Here is a 19,279-nt window from a genome sequence, read left to right as displayed (position 1 = left end):
ACAACAATAGATTTCTAATTTTATACAGCAACACTAATTTAAATTAAACAATTTTCCGATTCGTTATCATTAAAAAATTGGTACTTAGCAAATTTAGAATATGGATCGTAGTGAACTTAAAATATGAATCAAAGCCCATATTATTTTGGAAATAAAAAACAGAAACTCAGTTGTTTTCTATCGACTTAACTAAAATAAATCTGAGACCAAGTTATTAAAACTATATAAAATTGTTTCAAAAATTAAAGTCCATGATTAATACAAACAAAGAAGTTCTATTTTGTTTGTCAAAAATAGAAGTTCCATTTTTATATTTATAAACTAATTAATCAAATACAACTGAGGTCTAAAAATAGTTATACAAAATGATAAGATAACCCAATTAGTGTGACTTGGGTTTATAATTCACGTTGAAATATTTTCAATATTACTCAGAACCACAATTCGTTAATACCAACCGACAAAAGATAAACTGTTTATTAGGATTCTCTGGTTTCACTTAACATCCGAATCATACTCTTGTAGATAGTCCACGTTGAACTCTATACATGTGAGTCCTTTTGCAAGATACATGGATCTTGTTAACCTACAAAGAAAATGGTCTTTGTTAGATAATAGTATAAGAAATTTCCAATAGAAATTAACAGAACATTTAGAAGAAAAAAAAGTTACCATTTGGTAGGCTAAAACCATCCTTCTCATCCAATGTGTTTTGCTTCCACGAATGTTAGCATTTAACTTGAACTCAGCCAGTTATTTTTATAAGATCCGACTTTTGTGAGAAGAGAAAAATTGGTCGCTAAAGACATGTTTAGGTTGAGGATGGTTCAATGTTTTTCTTTTGACGCAATAGAGTAAGGTATATATATAGTTGCTTCCGTAAGGGTAGGTTAAATTGTAGAATTTAAGAAAATATTTTGAGTGTTTCAAAAAAAAAAATTTGTTAGTTGTAACTCGAAATAATTGAAAAGAGAATACTCCCTCTGTTTTTAAATAATACATGTTTTGAGATTTTCACACTTTTTAATAAAACATATTAAAATTTACTTATTAGTGCATAGTTTTTTGTTATTTTATATTTCCTATATTTCTAAACCAATAAAATTTTAAGAAATGCAATTAATGTTTTTGAGATTCACAATTATTCATAATTAGTTGACAAAAATTACATTGAAAATATGAAAAATACATCTTTTTGAAACAAAAAGAATTCCTAAAACATACATCTTTAAAAAACAGAGGGAGTATACGGTTTTGAATTATTAACTAAAGATTTTTTTTTATTAAGTTATCATAAAAAATGGAATATTTGTTCTTAAAGTTAGCTAAACGTGATTTCCAAGTTTTGATACCATAAAATGCCGATTTTGTTAGTTAATGATTTTCTTTTTTGTTATGATGACTGCGTTAAAATAGGAAAAAACTGGAATGCTGTTAAGTTTAGGAATATCAAATTTATTAGTTTTAAAGATTAGCTATGTACGTGATTTGCAAGTTTGAATTAAGATATCTTGTTAATCGTATTGTTTGATATGATTTTATTGATGAAGATTGCGTGAAAGTAGGAAACCTTTTTGAAATATTATTTTAGGCCAATAATAAATTATAAATTTTGATTTTGTGAACCGATAATATCTAATGATGTCAACTATAATATCTTACTAGATTTTGACCCGCGCTTCGAAAGCGCGGGTATTATTTTTTGCTAATATGAAATATATTATTTGTTTGTAATTATTGAATGTATTTATCTTAGTAAAACTTTCTTTATAATAAATTTGACACATATAGTGTCTTTGGTAAACTATGTTTTTCTCTCAATTTGTTTTATTCTCTCTCCAATCAACATATTTATTTGGCTTGTTGTTAAAATAAATGATTATAGACTTTGATCCGCGCGCCTGCGCAAATGTATATTTTGAAAAATATATTAATATTTGTTTTTCATTTAATTATTAGAGTTTGGCAAAATGAATCCGAGAAACATTATCGATATTGATCTGAACATATAATACCAAACCCGAACATAAATTGATTAAATATTCAAAATTTTCAACGTTTTGCTATTTAGAGAACCGAATCTGATCCGAATCGAAGTATTCGGGTATCCAAATTTATCTAAAAATAGATTTATATACTTAAATATATTAATTATTTTTAGATATAACATATATAAAAATTAAGAATGATACTCTTAAATTGGTTTAAATACATGAAAATATATATAGATAGTCAAAAGTAAATATCTGAAATAGTTAAAGTATACTCAAATCACCAAAAATACGTCAAATAGTTATTTATTCCGTATCCAAAATTTTAAATCAAGCCAATTAATATGTTAAGCTTAGTATTCTTACATATGTTATTCAAATTTATAGGTAATATATTATTTTATTTATAGATTTTGAGAAATTTAAAATATATCTATCTTATTTAAAAATAATTTAAATGGATTATCCAAACTCGAACCAAATCCGCAAAGATCCAAATTGAACTCAAACCAAAATTTAGAAAATCCTAATAGGGCTGAAATCTTTGACCCCGAAAACTCGAAACACAAACCGATGAGAACCAAACCCGTATGGGTACCCGAAAACCCATCTTAGTCATTATTATATATTGTATATTGTCATCATATAATTAATCGTATTTTATATGTACCATCATATAAATAATCATATAATTAATAGTATTTTATACGTACCATCATATAAATAATTACATATATTATATTTTTAAAACTTAATATGAAATATAAAAACTATAATTTGAGTTGGTATTTCAAATTGGGTTTTGAATTGTATTTTTCTTATATATATTGACAATATATTTTTATAATGGGCTTAATAACACAAGTCCATTACTTTTTTGCTTAATATTACTATCCTTGTTTCTAAACAAAATTATTTTATTTTTTTTGCTGAAAACAAAATTAATTTTTCTTTTAAAAGGCTACAATCCATGTTTCCAAACACTCCAATTTTTTAATAGTCATATTCAAATCTCCAAACACTTCGATTTTGTACTTGAGTTTTAATAAAATAGATGTACTTCAGTTTTAATAATATAATTTTTTATTTTTTTTTAAAATGCTATCTATGTTTACAAACAATATAGAAGTATAGTGATATTCTTGTTTCCAAACAAATCTAAAATGTACTTCAGTTTTAATAATATAGATACATCCTGATCGGCCACGAATAAAATGTTAAGGTAGAAACAGTTTCATTCATATATTAGTGAAATTAAAATATATTAATTGTATTGTAACCGTACCCATGTTTTTTTTAACACGGTGAGGTGTGGTTATATTTGAAGGTGAAAGATATAGTTATACTTGACAGCCACGATTTTTGACATATAATTAAGGATAGTTTAAACATATTGTTTTGCAGTTTAATGGGCCACGATTTTTTGATTAATAACTTAAGTGAAAGTTATACTTGATTCCAAACACATTTCATTAAGAATCCTATCCTTGTATCCAAACATCTCCATTTTGTACTACAACTTTAATAATATAGATGTTATTATGTAACCTAAATACATATTTTAAATATATAATAACATTTGTACATGTTTTCCAAATCATAATATATATTCTGTTACAAATCATACGATTGATCATTAAAAAAACCAGTAAACACAAACTATACATGAAATTAATAGTTTAGATACGTAAAAGTTGACTGATAGCACAACAATGTTTATTAGACGATTATATAATATTGGATCAAATTATGTGGTTAAATATTCATACAATTATGGCGTTAAATATTTATATAGTTGCTTTTGATTATGCAGACCGAGATAAACCAAAGAATGGTGACGTTAATTCTTGTTCATTCGGTTAATGTACAAATATATTTAATGCTAGTGTCGTGAATTTATTTAGGTGGTTTAGTAATATTCTAAAAGGACAGTTTATAAAACCAATGGCATAGTATTGTAAATTTTGTGCAAAATTAAGGGGACATAGCTAAGTGTACTTCAGTTTTAATAGTTTAGATGTCATCACCGACTTACCGTGTGCTATCCAAATTTGTGGTGTATGAGTGGGAAATAAGAAGTCGTGTATCGTGTGAGTGGGAAAAGAGTCTTCTTCACCAGAAACATGGGTGATCAGTTGAAGATGAAAATGGCCTGATTGAACCACAGTGTGATTAAATCATTTATAACATAGCATCTATATATGAGTCCACTGTTCTTGATATTTTTCTTTTCTTAGAAGCTCAAATATGGTTATGTCACCATTCCAGACTCGTGGAAGGCTACATTTGGCTTGTATAAAGTCTACCACAACTATGCTTATTTCAAACTTGAACTTTCTAGTTTTGTAAAAGTAAGGAGGAAAGTCGTAAAAACAAGCAGCGTAATAGAGATGCCACTTCTTGGAAAAAAAACCAACAGCTTTATTTACTGAAAAATAATGCCAAAATGATATTTTAATAAGAGAAGTCATAGATACGTATGTATCAACTGGTTGCACTTGCTTAAACCCATCCACACCGACGTAGCATATATATGTCAGCGCCGGTGTCTCGCGTCCCACATGCGATTCACATGATTCCTACTTCGCTGATAAGCCAGTCTATTTTTTTTTTTAACTCAACATCAACTTTTCATTAGCCAAATGTGAATACAGGATTACAACCCCAAGAGATTTTAAACCCAACATACAACCGACGAGATCTAGTATCGCCTAGGAACACTGGAGTCGAAACTGGTTTGGATCCTAGACTACCCAATCTAATTCATCGGTGTATTTTTCACCACAATAAGACGAGTTCTTCTCACGACCCGAGAGGAACCGTCTCTTAACCCCTACTTAGACCAAAACGAGACGACAATTCTAAAACACTTGACTACAACAAAATTAAAACCGGATTACAAATCCGCTCATGACATTGGGCTCCTAAAGATTAGAGTGGTAGGCCCGGCCCAACATCTCATCGCCTTGCAGCGCAAATCCGGTGAGAACCCGTCACCGTCGAGGTTTAGAATCCGCTCCTTAGCCATGAACCGGGAAATACCCGTAATGAAAGTCGGGTTTTGGCGAACGTACACTGACCGGCCAGTAACTAAGGTGAACAAGATGGCGTGAAGTTTCACCGCTGAGACGAGTCGTTAGCTGTCACCGCCAGCGCTGGGATGTGAACTTCCACCGTGTACCACTCCAGAGTTCGTCGTCCGGTAGACTCTTCCGGTGAAACAGAACCCTGCGACACGTCTTCCCCGAGAACCGAGGACCAGAGCCATCTTCACCAACCGTCGCATCACACCTCCGTTTGGCTCACCGTCACATCGGACTGTAGATCCAAGGTGGAGGAGGTACCCCACTGAATCACGCGTCGTCGCCGCGAGAGGACCACCGGACTCAAAAACGGAAAATCGACCCGATAGTTCCTCTCAACCCTAAAAGCCGACCTGACCCGTTTCCGCCTTCCTGCGATTCACTGCTCCTCCAAAGACGCCGTGAAGATTCTCCTTTGACTGTACAAGTCTCCGGAGCCACCACGCCGAACCAGAACAGCACGCATCTCATCGCAGGGTTGGAGTCAGAATGGAGAAGGCAAAGAAAAAAGAAGATAGAAGAGAGGAGGAAACCCTCCGGTACCGGACAAACGCCGGACCGGAGGTAGATCTGAAATTTTTCCTAGGCGGCTGAGGAAAGGAGTCGAGAGAGACTAGGGTTTTTTCTGTGGGGATCGTGAAGTCTTTTATTCTGATAAGCCAGTCTATTTTTTTGCAATTTCCCGTCTTAAGATGGTTTTGTTCGTTGTTGTCTAGAATTAATTTTAGATAATTTTTTAATTAGAATACAAATGTACAATAAAGAAACCAAAAGACAAATACTACAATCAATTGGCATGGTTATACATAAATTAAGGGATTGACCAAAAACGACAAAGGAAAGACCACCCACATCTTGCAACATACCCATAAAACTCCAAGAAAGAAACACTATTTCCAACCCAAAACATTGCAGATGTTTTTTTTTCTGGAATTGGTTAAAGGGCTAAGGAATATATATTTAACCAAAATAAACAGATATATTCTGAAATAGTTTTTTATTAGTTAATTAGGTCTAAAATTAGTTAATTAGGTAAAGGGGTAAGCATACATTATTTTTAGATTGTATTTATCACAAATTAATGTGGTGCAAGGCAACATAAGTACCTAAACGTTGCTTTGCATATATCCTAGTAAAATAAAATGTTATCAGCAGTGGCGGACCCAGGACTAGATTTTACATGGGTCAAATCATGAAAAAAAAATTCATAAGTGTCAACTGTAGAGTTTGAAGGGTGTCATATAGGGTTTTTTACCAGCAAAGCTAATGATATCTCATTATTCATTCATACAAAACCTGTATTTATCCAAATTTAAGGTGTGTCATGTGACACCCCATTCTCTCAAGTGGGTCCGCCACTGGTTATCAGATCAAAATAATATGTTATATGTTGTGAAAACAATTAAAACAATATAACTTGGAAAATGACATGCATAATTAAAATTTATTAAGTTTACTGTCATCTAGCATCTTCGATGGTATTTCATATTTCATTTTTGCATCATTTTTTTTGTTTCTTCATATTTTGAAGAATTGAATAGCTAAAGAAATAATTTTTACTTCTTAATTTTCTTAAGATAAACTTCTATATTTACAAACTAATCCATAGTTTTTTTTGTACTTAAATAAATTATAAGTGTTAGTGTTACCCAACTAATTTTAAAGTTTCTATTATTACTTTCATCCAATTAGATGTCAATAATGAAGAACATGAAAATATTAGATTCTGAGTTTCTATATTCGATTTTGAAAAAAATTTAAATAAAATAGTCTCATTTTTCTGAAATGTTATGGTTAATCACTTATATATATATATATATATATATTTGGTTCTTTTATAAAATCAAATAATCTTTGTTTATTTATTTCTGTTATATGTAATAATTGTATCATGTACTAATGTTTAGCTTATAATAGTATTTGTGTCAGCTTACTCTTAAAACTAAATAGTTGGGTAAAATTAGTAAATTTTAAAACATATAATATATTAATAATAATTAATTATAAATGGTGATAGAACATATTTAGAGTATTTTGAAGAAAAAATTAAAACAAACGATTGGAGAATATATTGTTTAATTTTTGGAATAAATCAATTTTTGAAGAAAAAAAGAATAAACTTAATCATTGTAGATGATCTTATATTATTTGCCGATTTAAAATAGAAACTTATAGTTTTATTATATATATATATATATATATATATATATATATCTTGTGACTACATATTTACAATTTGTACGTTACAGTAAACCTGAATAATTCAAAGTCGCACGTGATATACAGAAAGTGAACACAAGTTAGAAGCAAACATGATTAACTTTTGAATCTTCAAACAAAAAAAATGCCTATAAATGTCTTCATGCAAAACTTCTTGTCACTTGAACTATATCACATGTTCCAAGTTCCAAAATCAGCCTTTCTGAATAGAGAAGAGAGACAAAATAGTCCGCGAAATCTCCAAAATGACCTTTAACATAACCGCCGTGAAAACCTCATCCAACGGAGCATGGCAAGGCGACAATCCCTTGAACTTCGCGTTTCCGTTACTCATCATCCAAACGGCGTTAATCATCGCCGTCAGTCGCTCCCTCGCCATCCTCTTCAAACCCCTTCGCCAACCTAAAGTCATCGCTGAGATCGTCGTGAGTTAAAACTACACTCTATATTACAATTCTGCCATCGTTTTTATTTACGGATTTGCCATCATCATTTTCATTTTTTTTTTCAAAGGGAGGGATCTTGTTAGGACCGTCTGCTTTAGGACGAAACACGACGTACATGGACCGTATCTTCCCGAAATGGAGCATGCCGATACTCGAATCCGTCGCGAGCATAGGCCTCCTCTTCTTCCTCTTCCTCGTCGGTCTCGAGCTCGACTTATCATCCATCCGCCGAAGCGGGAAACGCGCGTTCGGAATCGCGGTCGCGGGAATCACGCTCCCGTTTCTCGGCGGCGTCGGAGTCGCGTTTGTGATCCGCAGCACTCTCTACACCGCCGTCGATAGACCGGGGTACGCCGAGTTTCTCGTTTTCATGGGTGTAGCGCTCTCCATCACGGCTTTCCCTGTGTTGGCGCGTATCTTGGCGGAGCTCAAGCTTCTGACGACGCAGATCGGAGAAACCGCGATGGCTGCAGCCGCTTTCAACGATGTAGCCGCGTGGATTTTACTCGCTTTAGCGGTTGCGTTAGCGGGTAACGGTGAAGGCGGTGGGGAGAAAAAGAGTCCGTTGGTGTCGCTGTGGGTTCTGTTATCAGGTGTCGGATTTGTTGTTTTTATGTTGGTTGTGATCCGACCCGGAATGAAATGGGTCGCGAAGCGCGGATCTCTTGAAAACGGCGTCGTACGAGAGTCTTTCGTGTGTTTGACGTTAGCTGGTGTTATGGTTTCCGGTTTCGCGACGGATTTGATTGGGATTCATTCTATTTTCGGAGCGTTTGTGTTCGGTTTGACTATACCGAAAGATGGGGAGTTTGGTCAGAGATTGATTGAACGGATTGAGGATTTTGTCTTCCGGTTTACTATTGCCGCTTTATTTCGCGACGAGTGGATTGAAAACTGACGTGGCGAAGATCAGAGGAGCTGTGTCGTGGGGGATGTTGGGTCTTGTCGTGGTTACGGCTTGCGTTGGAAAGATCGTCGGGACTTTTGCAGTGGCGGTGATGGTTAAGGTTCCTGCGAGAGAAGCGTTGACACTTGGTTTCTTGATGAACACGAAAGGTTTGGTGGAGCTCATTGTACTCAATATAGGCAAGGAGAAAAAGGTTAGCTTTTCTAGTTTTATAATTATTTTTCTATTTAAAGGTTCTTGTTTTGGCTATATAAATATGGCCAAAGAAAATGCAATAAAATATAACTAAGAAAACTATAACCTAGTAACATAATCTTGACATATGGGTCGTCACTCCTCAGTCCTCGCTAATCATTAAAGAAGTCATGATGCGATCATTTTATGGGGACATCTAGCACAAAAAACAAACAAGACGAGTATCTGTTCAAAAAAAAAAAAATATATCTGTTCATTTTTATGTACACAATTTTAATGATATAAAGATATATCCTTCGTTTTCGGAAGATAAATATTTATTAAAAATAGTTTAAAAATATTTTTGACTTTTTATATATTAATTAATTAATAATGATTAATTAACCGTACGTGCGTGGGGTTGGGTTTAACTAGGTGCTAAACGACGAGACGTTTGCGATACTAGTGCTAATGGCACTCTTCACAACGTTCATTACAACGCCGACTGTAATGGCCATTTACAAGCCGGCACGTAGTACCCACCGCAAACTAAAGGACTTGTCGGCGAGCGAGGACTCCACCAAGGAAGAGCTTCGCATCCTCGCCTGCCTCCATGGTCCAGCCAATGTATCATCTCTTATCTCTGTCATCGAGTCCATCCGAACCACCAAGGTTACTTCTTTATATATGCTTGTGTTTACAATCTATATTTAAATCTATGCATGGTCTGATGCCTATATTAGAATGTTATCTATGCTACATGTTCGTTTCATATGTTGAATTGTTGATATATGTATAACATTTGACCTTTTGCATTAGGTACTAATCTTAGTTAATATCATATTTATTGGCAGATGCTGCAGCTAAAACTATTCGTCATGCACCTCATGGAACTAACGGAACGATCTTCATCAATCATAATGGTGCAAAAAGCCCGTAAAAACGGATTTCCTTTCGTCCAGCGTTACCGTCATGGAGAGTGCCACAGTAACGTCATAGGAGGCTTCCAAGCCTACCGTCAACTAGGTCGAGTCGCGGTCCGCCCTATTACCGCAGTCTCTCCTTTACACACAATGCACGAAGACATATGCCACATGGCAGAGACCAAGAGGGTCACAATGATCATTTTACCTTTCCACAAACGTTGGAACGTTGATCATGGTCATGACCACCATCGCCACCAAGACGGAGGAGATGGAAACGTACCGGAAAACGTCGGTCATGGCTGGAGATTAGTTAACCAGAGGGTTTTGAAGAACGCACCATGTTCCGTGGCGGTTCTTGTTGACCGTGGACTTGGCTCCATCGAGGCCCAAAGTTCGAACATTGATAGCTCTAATGTGGTTGAAAGGGTTTGTGTGATTTTCTTTGGTGGTCCTGACGACCGTGAGGCTTTAGAGCTCGCCGGGAGGATGGCGGAGCATCCTGCGGTTAAAGTTACTCTCATTAGGTTTTTGGTGAGAGAAACGTTGAGGAGTAACGCCGTCACGTTACGGCCAGCACCGAGTAAATGCAAGGAGAAGAATTATGCCTTCTTGACAACCAACGTGGATCCAGAAAAAGAAAAGGTAAAACAATCCTATGAACTCTAATTATTTTTTTGCTGGTATTTTAGTATTAAAATTAGGTAAACTAAGTTCAGATTTTAATCTATCATTAGGAATTAGATGAAGGAGCATTAGAAGATTTCAAGAGCAAATGGAAAGAAATGGTAGAGTACAAAGAAAAGGAACCAAACAACATAATTGAAGAAGCATTGTCAATAGGACAGAGTCAAGGCTTTGATCTCATAGTGGTTGGAAGAGGGAGATTACCGTCCGCCGAGGTGGCGGCGTTAGCTGAGCGTCAGGCCGAACATCCTGAATTAGGTCCTATTGGGGACGTGCTTGCTTCTTCGATCAACCACATCATCCCATCAATACTTGTGGTTCAGCAACACAACAAAGCTCATGTGGAGGAGATGACGGTTTCCAAAATTGTTAATGAGTCTTCTCTAAGTATTAATGGAGATACAAATGTATGAACATAAGATGTTGATGTAGCTAGTTGAACTTTGTCTTAGTGGTTAATTAAAGTGGTATGAATTGTAGAAAGATCGTTCTACCTAAAATAAATAAATAACCATGATTATGCTTCAAATTGCATCTTGTGAGATGTAATTAGTAGTGATTGTAGATAATGATTATGCAGTATAATGTGAATAATTATTGTATGGATTCAGTGATGTATTAAACTTGTATTTTTCTAGGAGTTTTTTTTGGCAAAATTCGAATTGTAAACATCTAAAGTTGTCAATCTAACCCTAGATACATACATATTTGCTACAATTTCCGGGGTTTGATCGGTAAACTTGATTTTAAGATTGGGGGCGAAAATTTATTTTTTCGATTTTAGTGGAAAATTTTACTTTTATAAGTTTGGCAGAAAAACAAGATTTTACGATTTGGACAAAAATACTCAATTTTACGGTTTGTTTGAAAAACATAATTTTATGTTTTTGTGATTTTTGTCCAGTTATAGACCGTGTGGACAAATGGGTGTCAAAGTGAGTCGTATATATATGTGTTGCCTAAATAATGTATCCATAAAGAAGATGCAACATTATTGCCTAATTTTTTCATCCCTATACACAATAACATAAAGCTTTATATTAGTAAGCATGGAGCATGTGCCACACCCCTTTCTCATCTAGGTCTACCCCTGTATACAACATACACCGCCGCTGCAGACAGTTGGGACCAACGAGAAACAATATAATATTGAAATCTCCAAGTAGTACAGATAGATGGAAATTTCTCACGCTGACATTTTATTTGTGTGTTCCCATGATCTCTTTGCAATTAGATTGATGAGTTTGGCTTGCATCATAGTTTACATGTAATTAATCAGGTCATGAAAATCAGTTAATCACTAAAATATATATTTCGTCTTTGCATGCAAGTGACAAACTGCCACAAGGTCACAGCTCAGAAGATTCAACATTTTCTCAAAGCATAGCCATGGTAACATGGAGTCACTTATCCTTTTTATCCATATAAACTTTACGCAATGAAACAAAATATTGGTTTATTATCGGTTCATTTACGGTCTGATTGTACATTTTAGATTAGATCAATAACCGGTTTGTTCCGGAATTAGCTGTCAAGTGTATATAACGTGTGTAGCTCACACTTTGATCAATAACAGAAAGTATTCCTTTATCCTCTCTCTCTCCTTTGTCTTCTTGTGCTTTATCAAATCGCCATGAACGTCGCAAGGAGATCTTCTTCTGTTCACCTCTAAACACTAATATATTAGATCTAATCTAACAGATATCACTTTTGCGGTTCACAAACTTTGTCAGTTCACCTCATCTCCTAGAGCTCCACACCTCCAAGCTGCCTACAAAGTTCTACATTACCTCAAATGCACTGTCGGTTTAGGACTTTTCTATTCTTCTACCTCCGATTTGAAGCTGTCTGCTTTTGCAGATGCTGATTGGGGTTCATGTCCTGATACTAGACAAAGTGTCTCTGGTTTGTGTGTGTTTGTTGGGTCTTCGCTTGTCACATGGAAGTCGAATAAGCAAGACACAGTCTCTAGCTCCTCCGCTGAGTCAGAGTACCGTGCAATGTCTGAAGCTGTCAAGGAGATGATTTGGTTTCGAAACTTGATGGAGGATCTTTGGATTGAAACTCGAGAAGATGCGCCTCTCTACTGTGACAATACTGCTGCCATACATATAGCTAACAATGATGTTTTCCATGAAAGGACTAAACACGTGGAGCGAGACTGTCACATTGTTCGGGAATGAGTTAAGAAAGGTCTAGTACGTACACTTCATGTCAGGACAGCAAATCAACTTGCTGATATGCTCACTAAACTTTTGTATCCTTCTCCTTTCTGGTATCTTATGAGCAAGATGGAGTTCATTGATATATATGCTCCATCTTGAGGGGAAATATTGGTTTATTATCGGTTCATTTACGGTCTGATTGTACATTTTAGATTAGATCAATAACCGGTTTGTTCCGGAATTAGCTGTCAAGTGTATATAACGTGTGTAGCTCACACTTTGATCAATAACAGAAAGTATTCCTTTATCCTCTCTCTCTCTCCTTTGTCTTCTTGTGTTTTGTCAAATCGCCATGAACGTCGCAACAAGATCTTCTTCTGTTCACCTCTAAACACTAATACAAAACTAAGCTACTACCCACTGTAGTTTTAAAAGTGAGATCAGGTTTCATGAACATATTGTTGAAACTTAATATAGATTAGGATTGGTTATGTAGTTATGGAATTTCAGTTCATGATATATGATTTTTAAAATATTTGTTAGCAACATTTCAGCAACATAAAATATCCAACTTTTGTTCGAAGACATAATTTTCCAGCACAAAATTATCTATAAACTCCGTCCCATAATCCTGGGGTTCCTCAAATTAATATCTGTCTATCAATTGATTTCTTGTTAATTATTTTGATCTCATTCTTAATGCTATTTGTCAACTTTCTTATCCAACTTTCTTAATGCTATTTGTCAACTTTCTTATCCTAAGTGACGATTGTTATGTAAGTATGTAAGTTACTCATGTTGTTATATAATTTCAGTCTGTTAATGCCTGGAAAGCTTTGTCAGGAACTAATGTTAAAAAAAAAAAAAGCTTTGTCAGGAACTTCGCACGTGGCAAACACACGTACCCAATCAAACCGAGTTTCTTACCCATTTATTAGGAAGACGATGAAACCGAAAAAAGTAAAATAAAAACGCATCAATCCGAATCAGATCTGCTCTCAGGGTGTTCGGAGCTCCGGAGAAATAAAAAAATGGCGGCGGCGAGACAGCTACGAGCTCTCCAATCCCACCCCGAGAACAAAGTATGCGTCGACTGCGCACAGAAGAATCCGCAATGGGCGTCGGTCTCATACGGAATCTTCATGTGCCTGGAGTGCTCGGGGAAGCACCGAGGACTCGGCGTCCACATCTCCTTCGTCAGATCCGTGACGATGGACTCGTGGTCCGAGATCCAGATCAAGAAGATGGAAGCCGGAGGAGGCAACGAGCGGCTCAACAGCTTCCTGTCGCAGTACGGAATCGCCAAGGAGACGGACATCATCTCCAAGTACAACTCGAACGCCGCGTCGGTGTATCGCGATCGGATCCAGGCGTTGGCTGAAGGAAAGGCCTGGAGCGATCCGCCTGTTGTTAAGGAAGGAGGGATGATGCATAAGAAGCCTCCGTTGGCTCAGGGCGAAGGAGGATGGGATGCTTGGGGGAGTGATGATTCGTATAGATCTGATATGAGAAGGAATCAATCTGAGAATGATTTTAGGGGATCTGGAGGAGGAGGTGGTGGGGCACGTGCGAAGTCGAAGTCGTCGGAGGATGTTTACACGAGGTCGCAGCTTGAGGCATCTGCTGCGGGGAAGGAGAGTTTTTTCGCGAGGAGGATGGCGGAGAATGAGTCTAAGCCTGAAGGGCTTCCTCCTTCGCAAGGTGGCAAGTATGTTGGGTTTGGATCGGGTTCGGGTCCGGTGACGAGAAGCAACAATCAGCAGGATGATGTTTTCTCTGTTGTGTCTCAGGTGATTTTGAGATTGAGATTGCTTTTTTTTTGTGTTCAGTTCTCTTTTTTGAATTGTGTGTTGATATGTATTTTGAGTAGGGATTTGGGAGATTGTCTATGGTTGCTGCGTCTGCTGCTCAGTCAGCTGCGAGTGTTGTTCAGACAGGAACCAAGGAGTTCACTTCCAAGGTACTTTTTTAACACTTTTGATTCTGCTTTGATGAAAGTGGAGACCTTTGAAAGGCTTATCTTTAGTCTCTTGATCTAGTATCTATGTTGATGCTTGGTTTAATCTGTCATCTGGGTGGGTGCCTGTTATCACATTTTTGACATGGTGAATATATGTAGTCTCCTTATCTAGTATCAGTGTCAATGCTTACTTAGCTTAATCTGTCATCTGGTGAGCTCAGTTCATGATGAATATAACTCTGTATAGAGCACAGTCCATGGTGAATATATGTATTCTTCTTATCTAGTATCAAGTGTTGCTGCTTAGCTTAATGTGTCATCTGGGCGCTGGTTATCACATTTTCGACATTGTTATAATAAATTTAATGTCATGTATAGTGAGATTTTTTTATAACTCTGTATAGAGCACAATTCTTGAATATTCTGTAATCTCTATACATTTTACTTTTCTTCATCATAATTCTGCTGGCAGTAAACTTAATGTGAAGTCATAATCAGATAAAAGAAACCGTTTTTCTTTGTAGGTGAAGGAAGGTGGGTATGATCATAAGGTGAGTGAAACTGTAAATGTAGTAGCGACTAAGACAACAGAGATAGGGCATAGAACATGGGGGATTATGAAAGGAGTTATGGCAATTGCTACACAGAAGGTCGGAGAGTACACTAAAGAAGGAACAACAAGCTGGAATCAGCATAATGAAAGTGAGAGCAATGGTTACTACCAGGACTATGGAAGTGGGAACAAAGCAGCAAATCCATCTGCCGGAGGAGTGTCACAGTCATCATCAACTGCTCATTACAACAATTCTCAGAAGTCAAATTCATGGGACGATTGGGGAGATAATGAGAGTACAAAGAAGGAAGCAGTAGCTCCAAAGGGGTCATCACCTTCTTCTAATGATGACGGCGGCTGGACCGGTTGGGATGATGGGTTTGATGGTCATTACCAAAGTGCCGACGACAAGAAATCCGTTGGTCACAACGGGAAACCAGACACCGCTTGGACTGGTGGAGGTTTTCTCTAAAGGTAATCAATCTTGTGTAAGCTCCATAGCCGACTGTTTTTGCTAAAGATTCTCACAATTTTAATTTATATTCAACTGTAATCACACAACTAAACATTCTTTTTTCATTCCCCAAAACTGTCTTTCTTGTTCGTAATGACATGATTAATGACTGTATTATGATTGCTATATTCATAACATCTCATATGGTCTAAAAAATTTAGAAAGTGAACATCCTTCTCCAAGGTATAATCATCATCATCTTGACCTGAAAGTTCTCCTCGGCTGGCGACTGTCCAAGACACCACCAAGAGTAGCCAAAGCGTCTTGAAACTTCCTGATCTTAATCAAACCCTTCACCATTGAAACCTCTTCCTCTGAGAATCTCGCTTTCTGCATCACCATGTTCATTAACTTAACCAGTGTCTCCTCCATCGACAACGCCAGAAGACCTTCAGCCAACATATACAACGAAGAAAACTCAGGCACAAACCCTTTCTCCAACAGCTCAACAAGAAAGTCAACTGCTTCACGGATTGGCCCGCCTCCATTACACAGCCCACGGAACACGATCCTGTAAGAGACTGCGTCCGGTCCTGCTTCACTCTTCTCAAGCATTTCTCTAAACAAGTTTATAGCTTCAGTTGTTTTCCTCTTTCTAAACAGCCCTTGAATCACAGGGTTGTAAGCGTGCGGTGTCAAAGCAATCCCTTTCATCTGAATCGACCTCAAGAGTTTACTTGCAACTTCGACTCTACCAGCTTTACACAACCCGCTTATCAAGGTCCCATACGTCACTATATCAGGTTCGCACCCGTTTGAGGTCATGGCTTGCACTATATCCGCAGCTTTCTTGATGTCACCTCCTCTGCAGAAATGTGTTAGAAGTGAATTGTAAGTGAACTTGTCAGCTTTATGTCCTTCCATTATCATCTGATCCATGAGCTGAGCCGCGTCTTCTACTCTCCTGCTTTTACAAAGCCCATCGATGAGTGTGTTGTACGTCACCGAGTTTCTTGAAACCCCATGCACTTCCATCTCATCGAATATCTCCTCAGCTTCTCTGATCTTATTGGCTTTGCAGAACCCATCTATCAAAGTGTTGTAAGTTATCACACTCCGCGGACAGCCACTAGATTCCATCTGTTTAAGCATGTTTAGCGCTTCATCTAGCTTTCCTTTAGAACATAAGCTATCGATCAACATGTTGTACGTGAACTCGTCAGGCTCGCATCCTTTGCTCCTCATCTCTTCGAACAGCTCCATCGCGACACGGTGATTCCTAGTCAAACACAAGCCTTGGATCAAAGAGTTGAATGTACAGACGTCAGGAAGAATCCCTTTGCTGGTGAGAACACGAGCAAGCTCCGTAGCTTCTTCAACCTGATTCTCCTTGCACAATGTGCTGATCAAAGTGTTGTAAGTAACCGTGTTTGGAGAACAGTCTCTACTAATCATCTGATCAAGAACCTCCACCGCTTCTTTCACCTCTCCCAATTTACACAAACCAGAGATCACCGAGTTGTAAGTATACACATCAGGATCATACCCTTCTTGAAGCATCACATCCATAATCTCAATAGCATGCTTCACATGCCCCGCTTTACACAACCCATTAACCAACGTGTTAAACGTGTACTGATCAGGGAAAAACCCGCCTTCATTCGACATCTCCTGAATAAAATTAAGAGCTTCCTCAACTCTCCCTTCCTTACAGAACCCATGAACAATCACATTAACACTGACGTTAGACCAAGAACACCCTAACTCAACCATCTGCTCCCTTATTCTCAACGCACCGTCCAAGTCACCTTCTTCGATGTACCCTTGCATAATCGTAGTGAAAGTCTTCTCATCAGGGACAAGACCGTAACTGTGCATATCCTCCATCATCAGAACAGCTGGTCTAAGCTGGTGAGCTTTACACAAGGCTTTGATGAGAACGTTGAACGTGGAGACATCTGGTTTAATCCCCCAGACACTCATCTGGTCGTGAGCAGTCTCAACGAGTCTCAAACTGTTGCCGTCGACGAGGAGGTTCAGGATCCGGTTGTAGAAATGGGTATCGGGTTTTAACCCGAACTCATCAATCATCCAGTGAACAGTGACGAGAATCTCTTCGTGGGAGTCGAACTGAGCGTAGCTCTCTAACAAAATCAAGAATTGAGAAGTACCCATTTCGCAGGAGGAGGTGTTCTTCATGTCGGAGAGGATCTTCTTCATCGAGTCGAAGGAGCCGGAGCGGCCTAGCCGGAGAAGGATCTCGTCGTAGAGAGCAGGGTCAGGGGAGAAGTTGGGGTGTTTTGAGGCGGAATTGAAGAGGCGGAGGGCGGAGGAGTCGTCGGGCTGGCTACGGAGGGAGTCGAGGAGGTTGACGGAGGTAGAGGAGAGAGCGAAGGAGACGGTGGAGGGAGGAGGAGGAGTGGGTTTGAGAGAGAAGGATTGGTGGGTTAGAGTTAGGGAGTGGGAGATGGAGAAAGGATAGAGTTTGAGACAGGAGGAGAAGGCCATTGTTTGTTTGTTTGAAGTAGAGAGATGGGATGTGAATGAGCTTCTGAGATGAAGGATAGAGACGATGAAGAGGTTTAAGGATTTGGGTAAAGATGTTTTGTCTTAACAATCTAGAAATCGACCGATATGGTTTTGTCAAACCAGATAAGATTCTGATTAAATCTATAATAGTTGGGCCAAGGTATCTGCTAGCGGGCCTATGTTACCGTTATGGCCATTTTACTCTTGTAAGTTAGAAAGAGGTCAAACCAAACAAGTGTTGATATTGCAAATAACTTTTTTTTTTTTTTTTGCAAATAACTTGATTATTGTGTTTGTGTGTTTTTGGATACCAAAATGTGTACGTGATGTGAGGATTCATGTGTTTTTCCAAGAAGATAAAATACTAATTCGAACATTCTTAAAAAAAAAATTAAGTTAAGGAGTCTGCTAATCCATGGGATTAATTAAAAAAACCTTACGTTAACTGAAGACACATGCTAGAGTTGATAAAGTGGTGAACTTAGACCAAGAACCACAGTCTCTTGTTATGAACTTGGACTTAGTAAAAGAGAAAACAGACCCCACCTTTGCAGATAAAAATTACGATATAATCATGTTAAAATTAGTTGCAAATAGAGTTGTCAGGAGTTTCATTTGTGAGGAAGCAAAACCGATACATTGTAAGAGTGTTTGTGTTGAACAGGGGGAAAAGAGCAAAAGATTTGAGTAAACAAACAAGACAAAGTGAGATAAATGATGGATCAGCTGGTATGGAGGCCCAAGTCTAATCTGAAGCCCATCAATGAAAAAAAAAGCATGTTGCAAGCAACAGTCACCTAAACAAGAAGACAAAACAGGCAGAGGAAGTAATGGAAAAGCAAGAGACAGTAAAACTGGTACGAAAGAAAAAAGCATTAATAAGAGACAGTAAATCATTGAAACAAGACAGTTACCATCTTTGTGTTTCTTTGTGTTTCTTTGTGTTTCTTTATTATTCAAGCTTTAAAGCTTTCGGCTTTGTGAGAATCTCCCCAATGTCTAACTCAAACGCCAAACCGCCACCAGAAATGTACAGTCCCACATTCTTTTGATTTTCTGCATTGTTTAGCTGTTTTCAATTGACTCTGTTCTTTTAAAGCATGTTTGTAAAACTCATGACTGGTTACTGAAGAAAAATGAATGTTCGTTATGTTTTTAACATCCATAACACAATAAATGAGTCCATT

At 37.2% G+C, this 19,279-nt stretch overlaps 3 protein-coding genes across 3 annotated transcripts; 2 read left to right on the top strand and 1 right to left on the bottom strand.

Moving 5' to 3' along the window:
• Positions 1 to 7,445: 7,445 nt before the first annotated feature.
• Positions 7,446 to 11,037, top strand: LOC108849447 (cation/H(+) antiporter 20). Its single transcript, XM_018623002.2, is given in 6 exon segments — positions 7,446 to 7,719; positions 7,808 to 8,587; positions 8,589 to 8,840; positions 9,257 to 9,493; positions 9,676 to 10,389; positions 10,482 to 11,037. Coding segments are annotated over 6 exon segments (2,526 nt in total). The 5' UTR covers positions 7,446 to 7,539; the 3' UTR covers positions 10,845 to 11,037.
• Positions 11,038 to 13,547: 2,510 nt separating this feature from the next.
• LOC108854702 (probable ADP-ribosylation factor GTPase-activating protein AGD6) lies at positions 13,548 to 15,760 on the top strand. Its single transcript, XM_018628324.2, has 3 exons — positions 13,548 to 14,386; positions 14,467 to 14,556; positions 15,081 to 15,760. The coding sequence occupies exons 1-3, from the start codon at positions 13,628 to 13,630 to the stop codon at positions 15,579 to 15,581; spliced, it is 1,350 nt and encodes a 449-aa protein (XP_018483826.1). The 5' UTR covers positions 13,548 to 13,627; the 3' UTR covers positions 15,582 to 15,760.
• On the bottom strand, positions 15,663 to 18,302 carry LOC108854701 (pentatricopeptide repeat-containing protein At3g53700, chloroplastic). The gene has a single exon (XM_018628323.2). It carries the CDS (start codon positions 18,069 to 18,071, stop codon positions 15,819 to 15,821), a length of 2,253 nt encoding a protein of 750 aa, XP_018483825.2. The 5' UTR covers positions 18,072 to 18,302; the 3' UTR covers positions 15,663 to 15,818.
• Positions 18,303 to 19,279: the final 977 nt, after the last annotated feature.

The sequence above is a fragment of the Raphanus sativus genome, chromosome 4 (genome assembly GCF_000801105.2).
Source record: "Raphanus sativus cultivar WK10039 chromosome 4, ASM80110v3, whole genome shotgun sequence".
NCBI classification, from domain to species: domain Eukaryota; kingdom Viridiplantae; phylum Streptophyta; class Magnoliopsida; order Brassicales; family Brassicaceae; genus Raphanus; species Raphanus sativus.
The sequence above is the reverse complement of the archived record's forward strand: the minus strand, read 5'-3'. Positions and strand labels throughout refer to the sequence as shown.

Bases quoted from the DNA above. Each gene is read 5' to 3' on its own strand.
- LOC108854701 (XM_018628323.2), bottom strand. From the start codon at position 18,071: ATGGCCTTCTCCTCCTGTCTCAAACTCTATCCTTTCTCCATCTCCCAC.
- LOC108854702 (XM_018628324.2), top strand. From the start codon at position 13,628: ATGGCGGCGGCGAGACAGCTACGAGCTCTCCAATCCCACCCCGAGAAC. The intron at 14,387-14,466 runs GTGATTTTGAGA...TATTTTGAGTAG, and splicing joins TTTTCTCTGTTGTGTCTCAG to GGATTTGGGAGATTGTCTAT. The intron at 14,557-15,080 runs GTACTTTTTTAA...TTTTCTTTGTAG, and splicing joins CCAAGGAGTTCACTTCCAAG to GTGAAGGAAGGTGGGTATGA.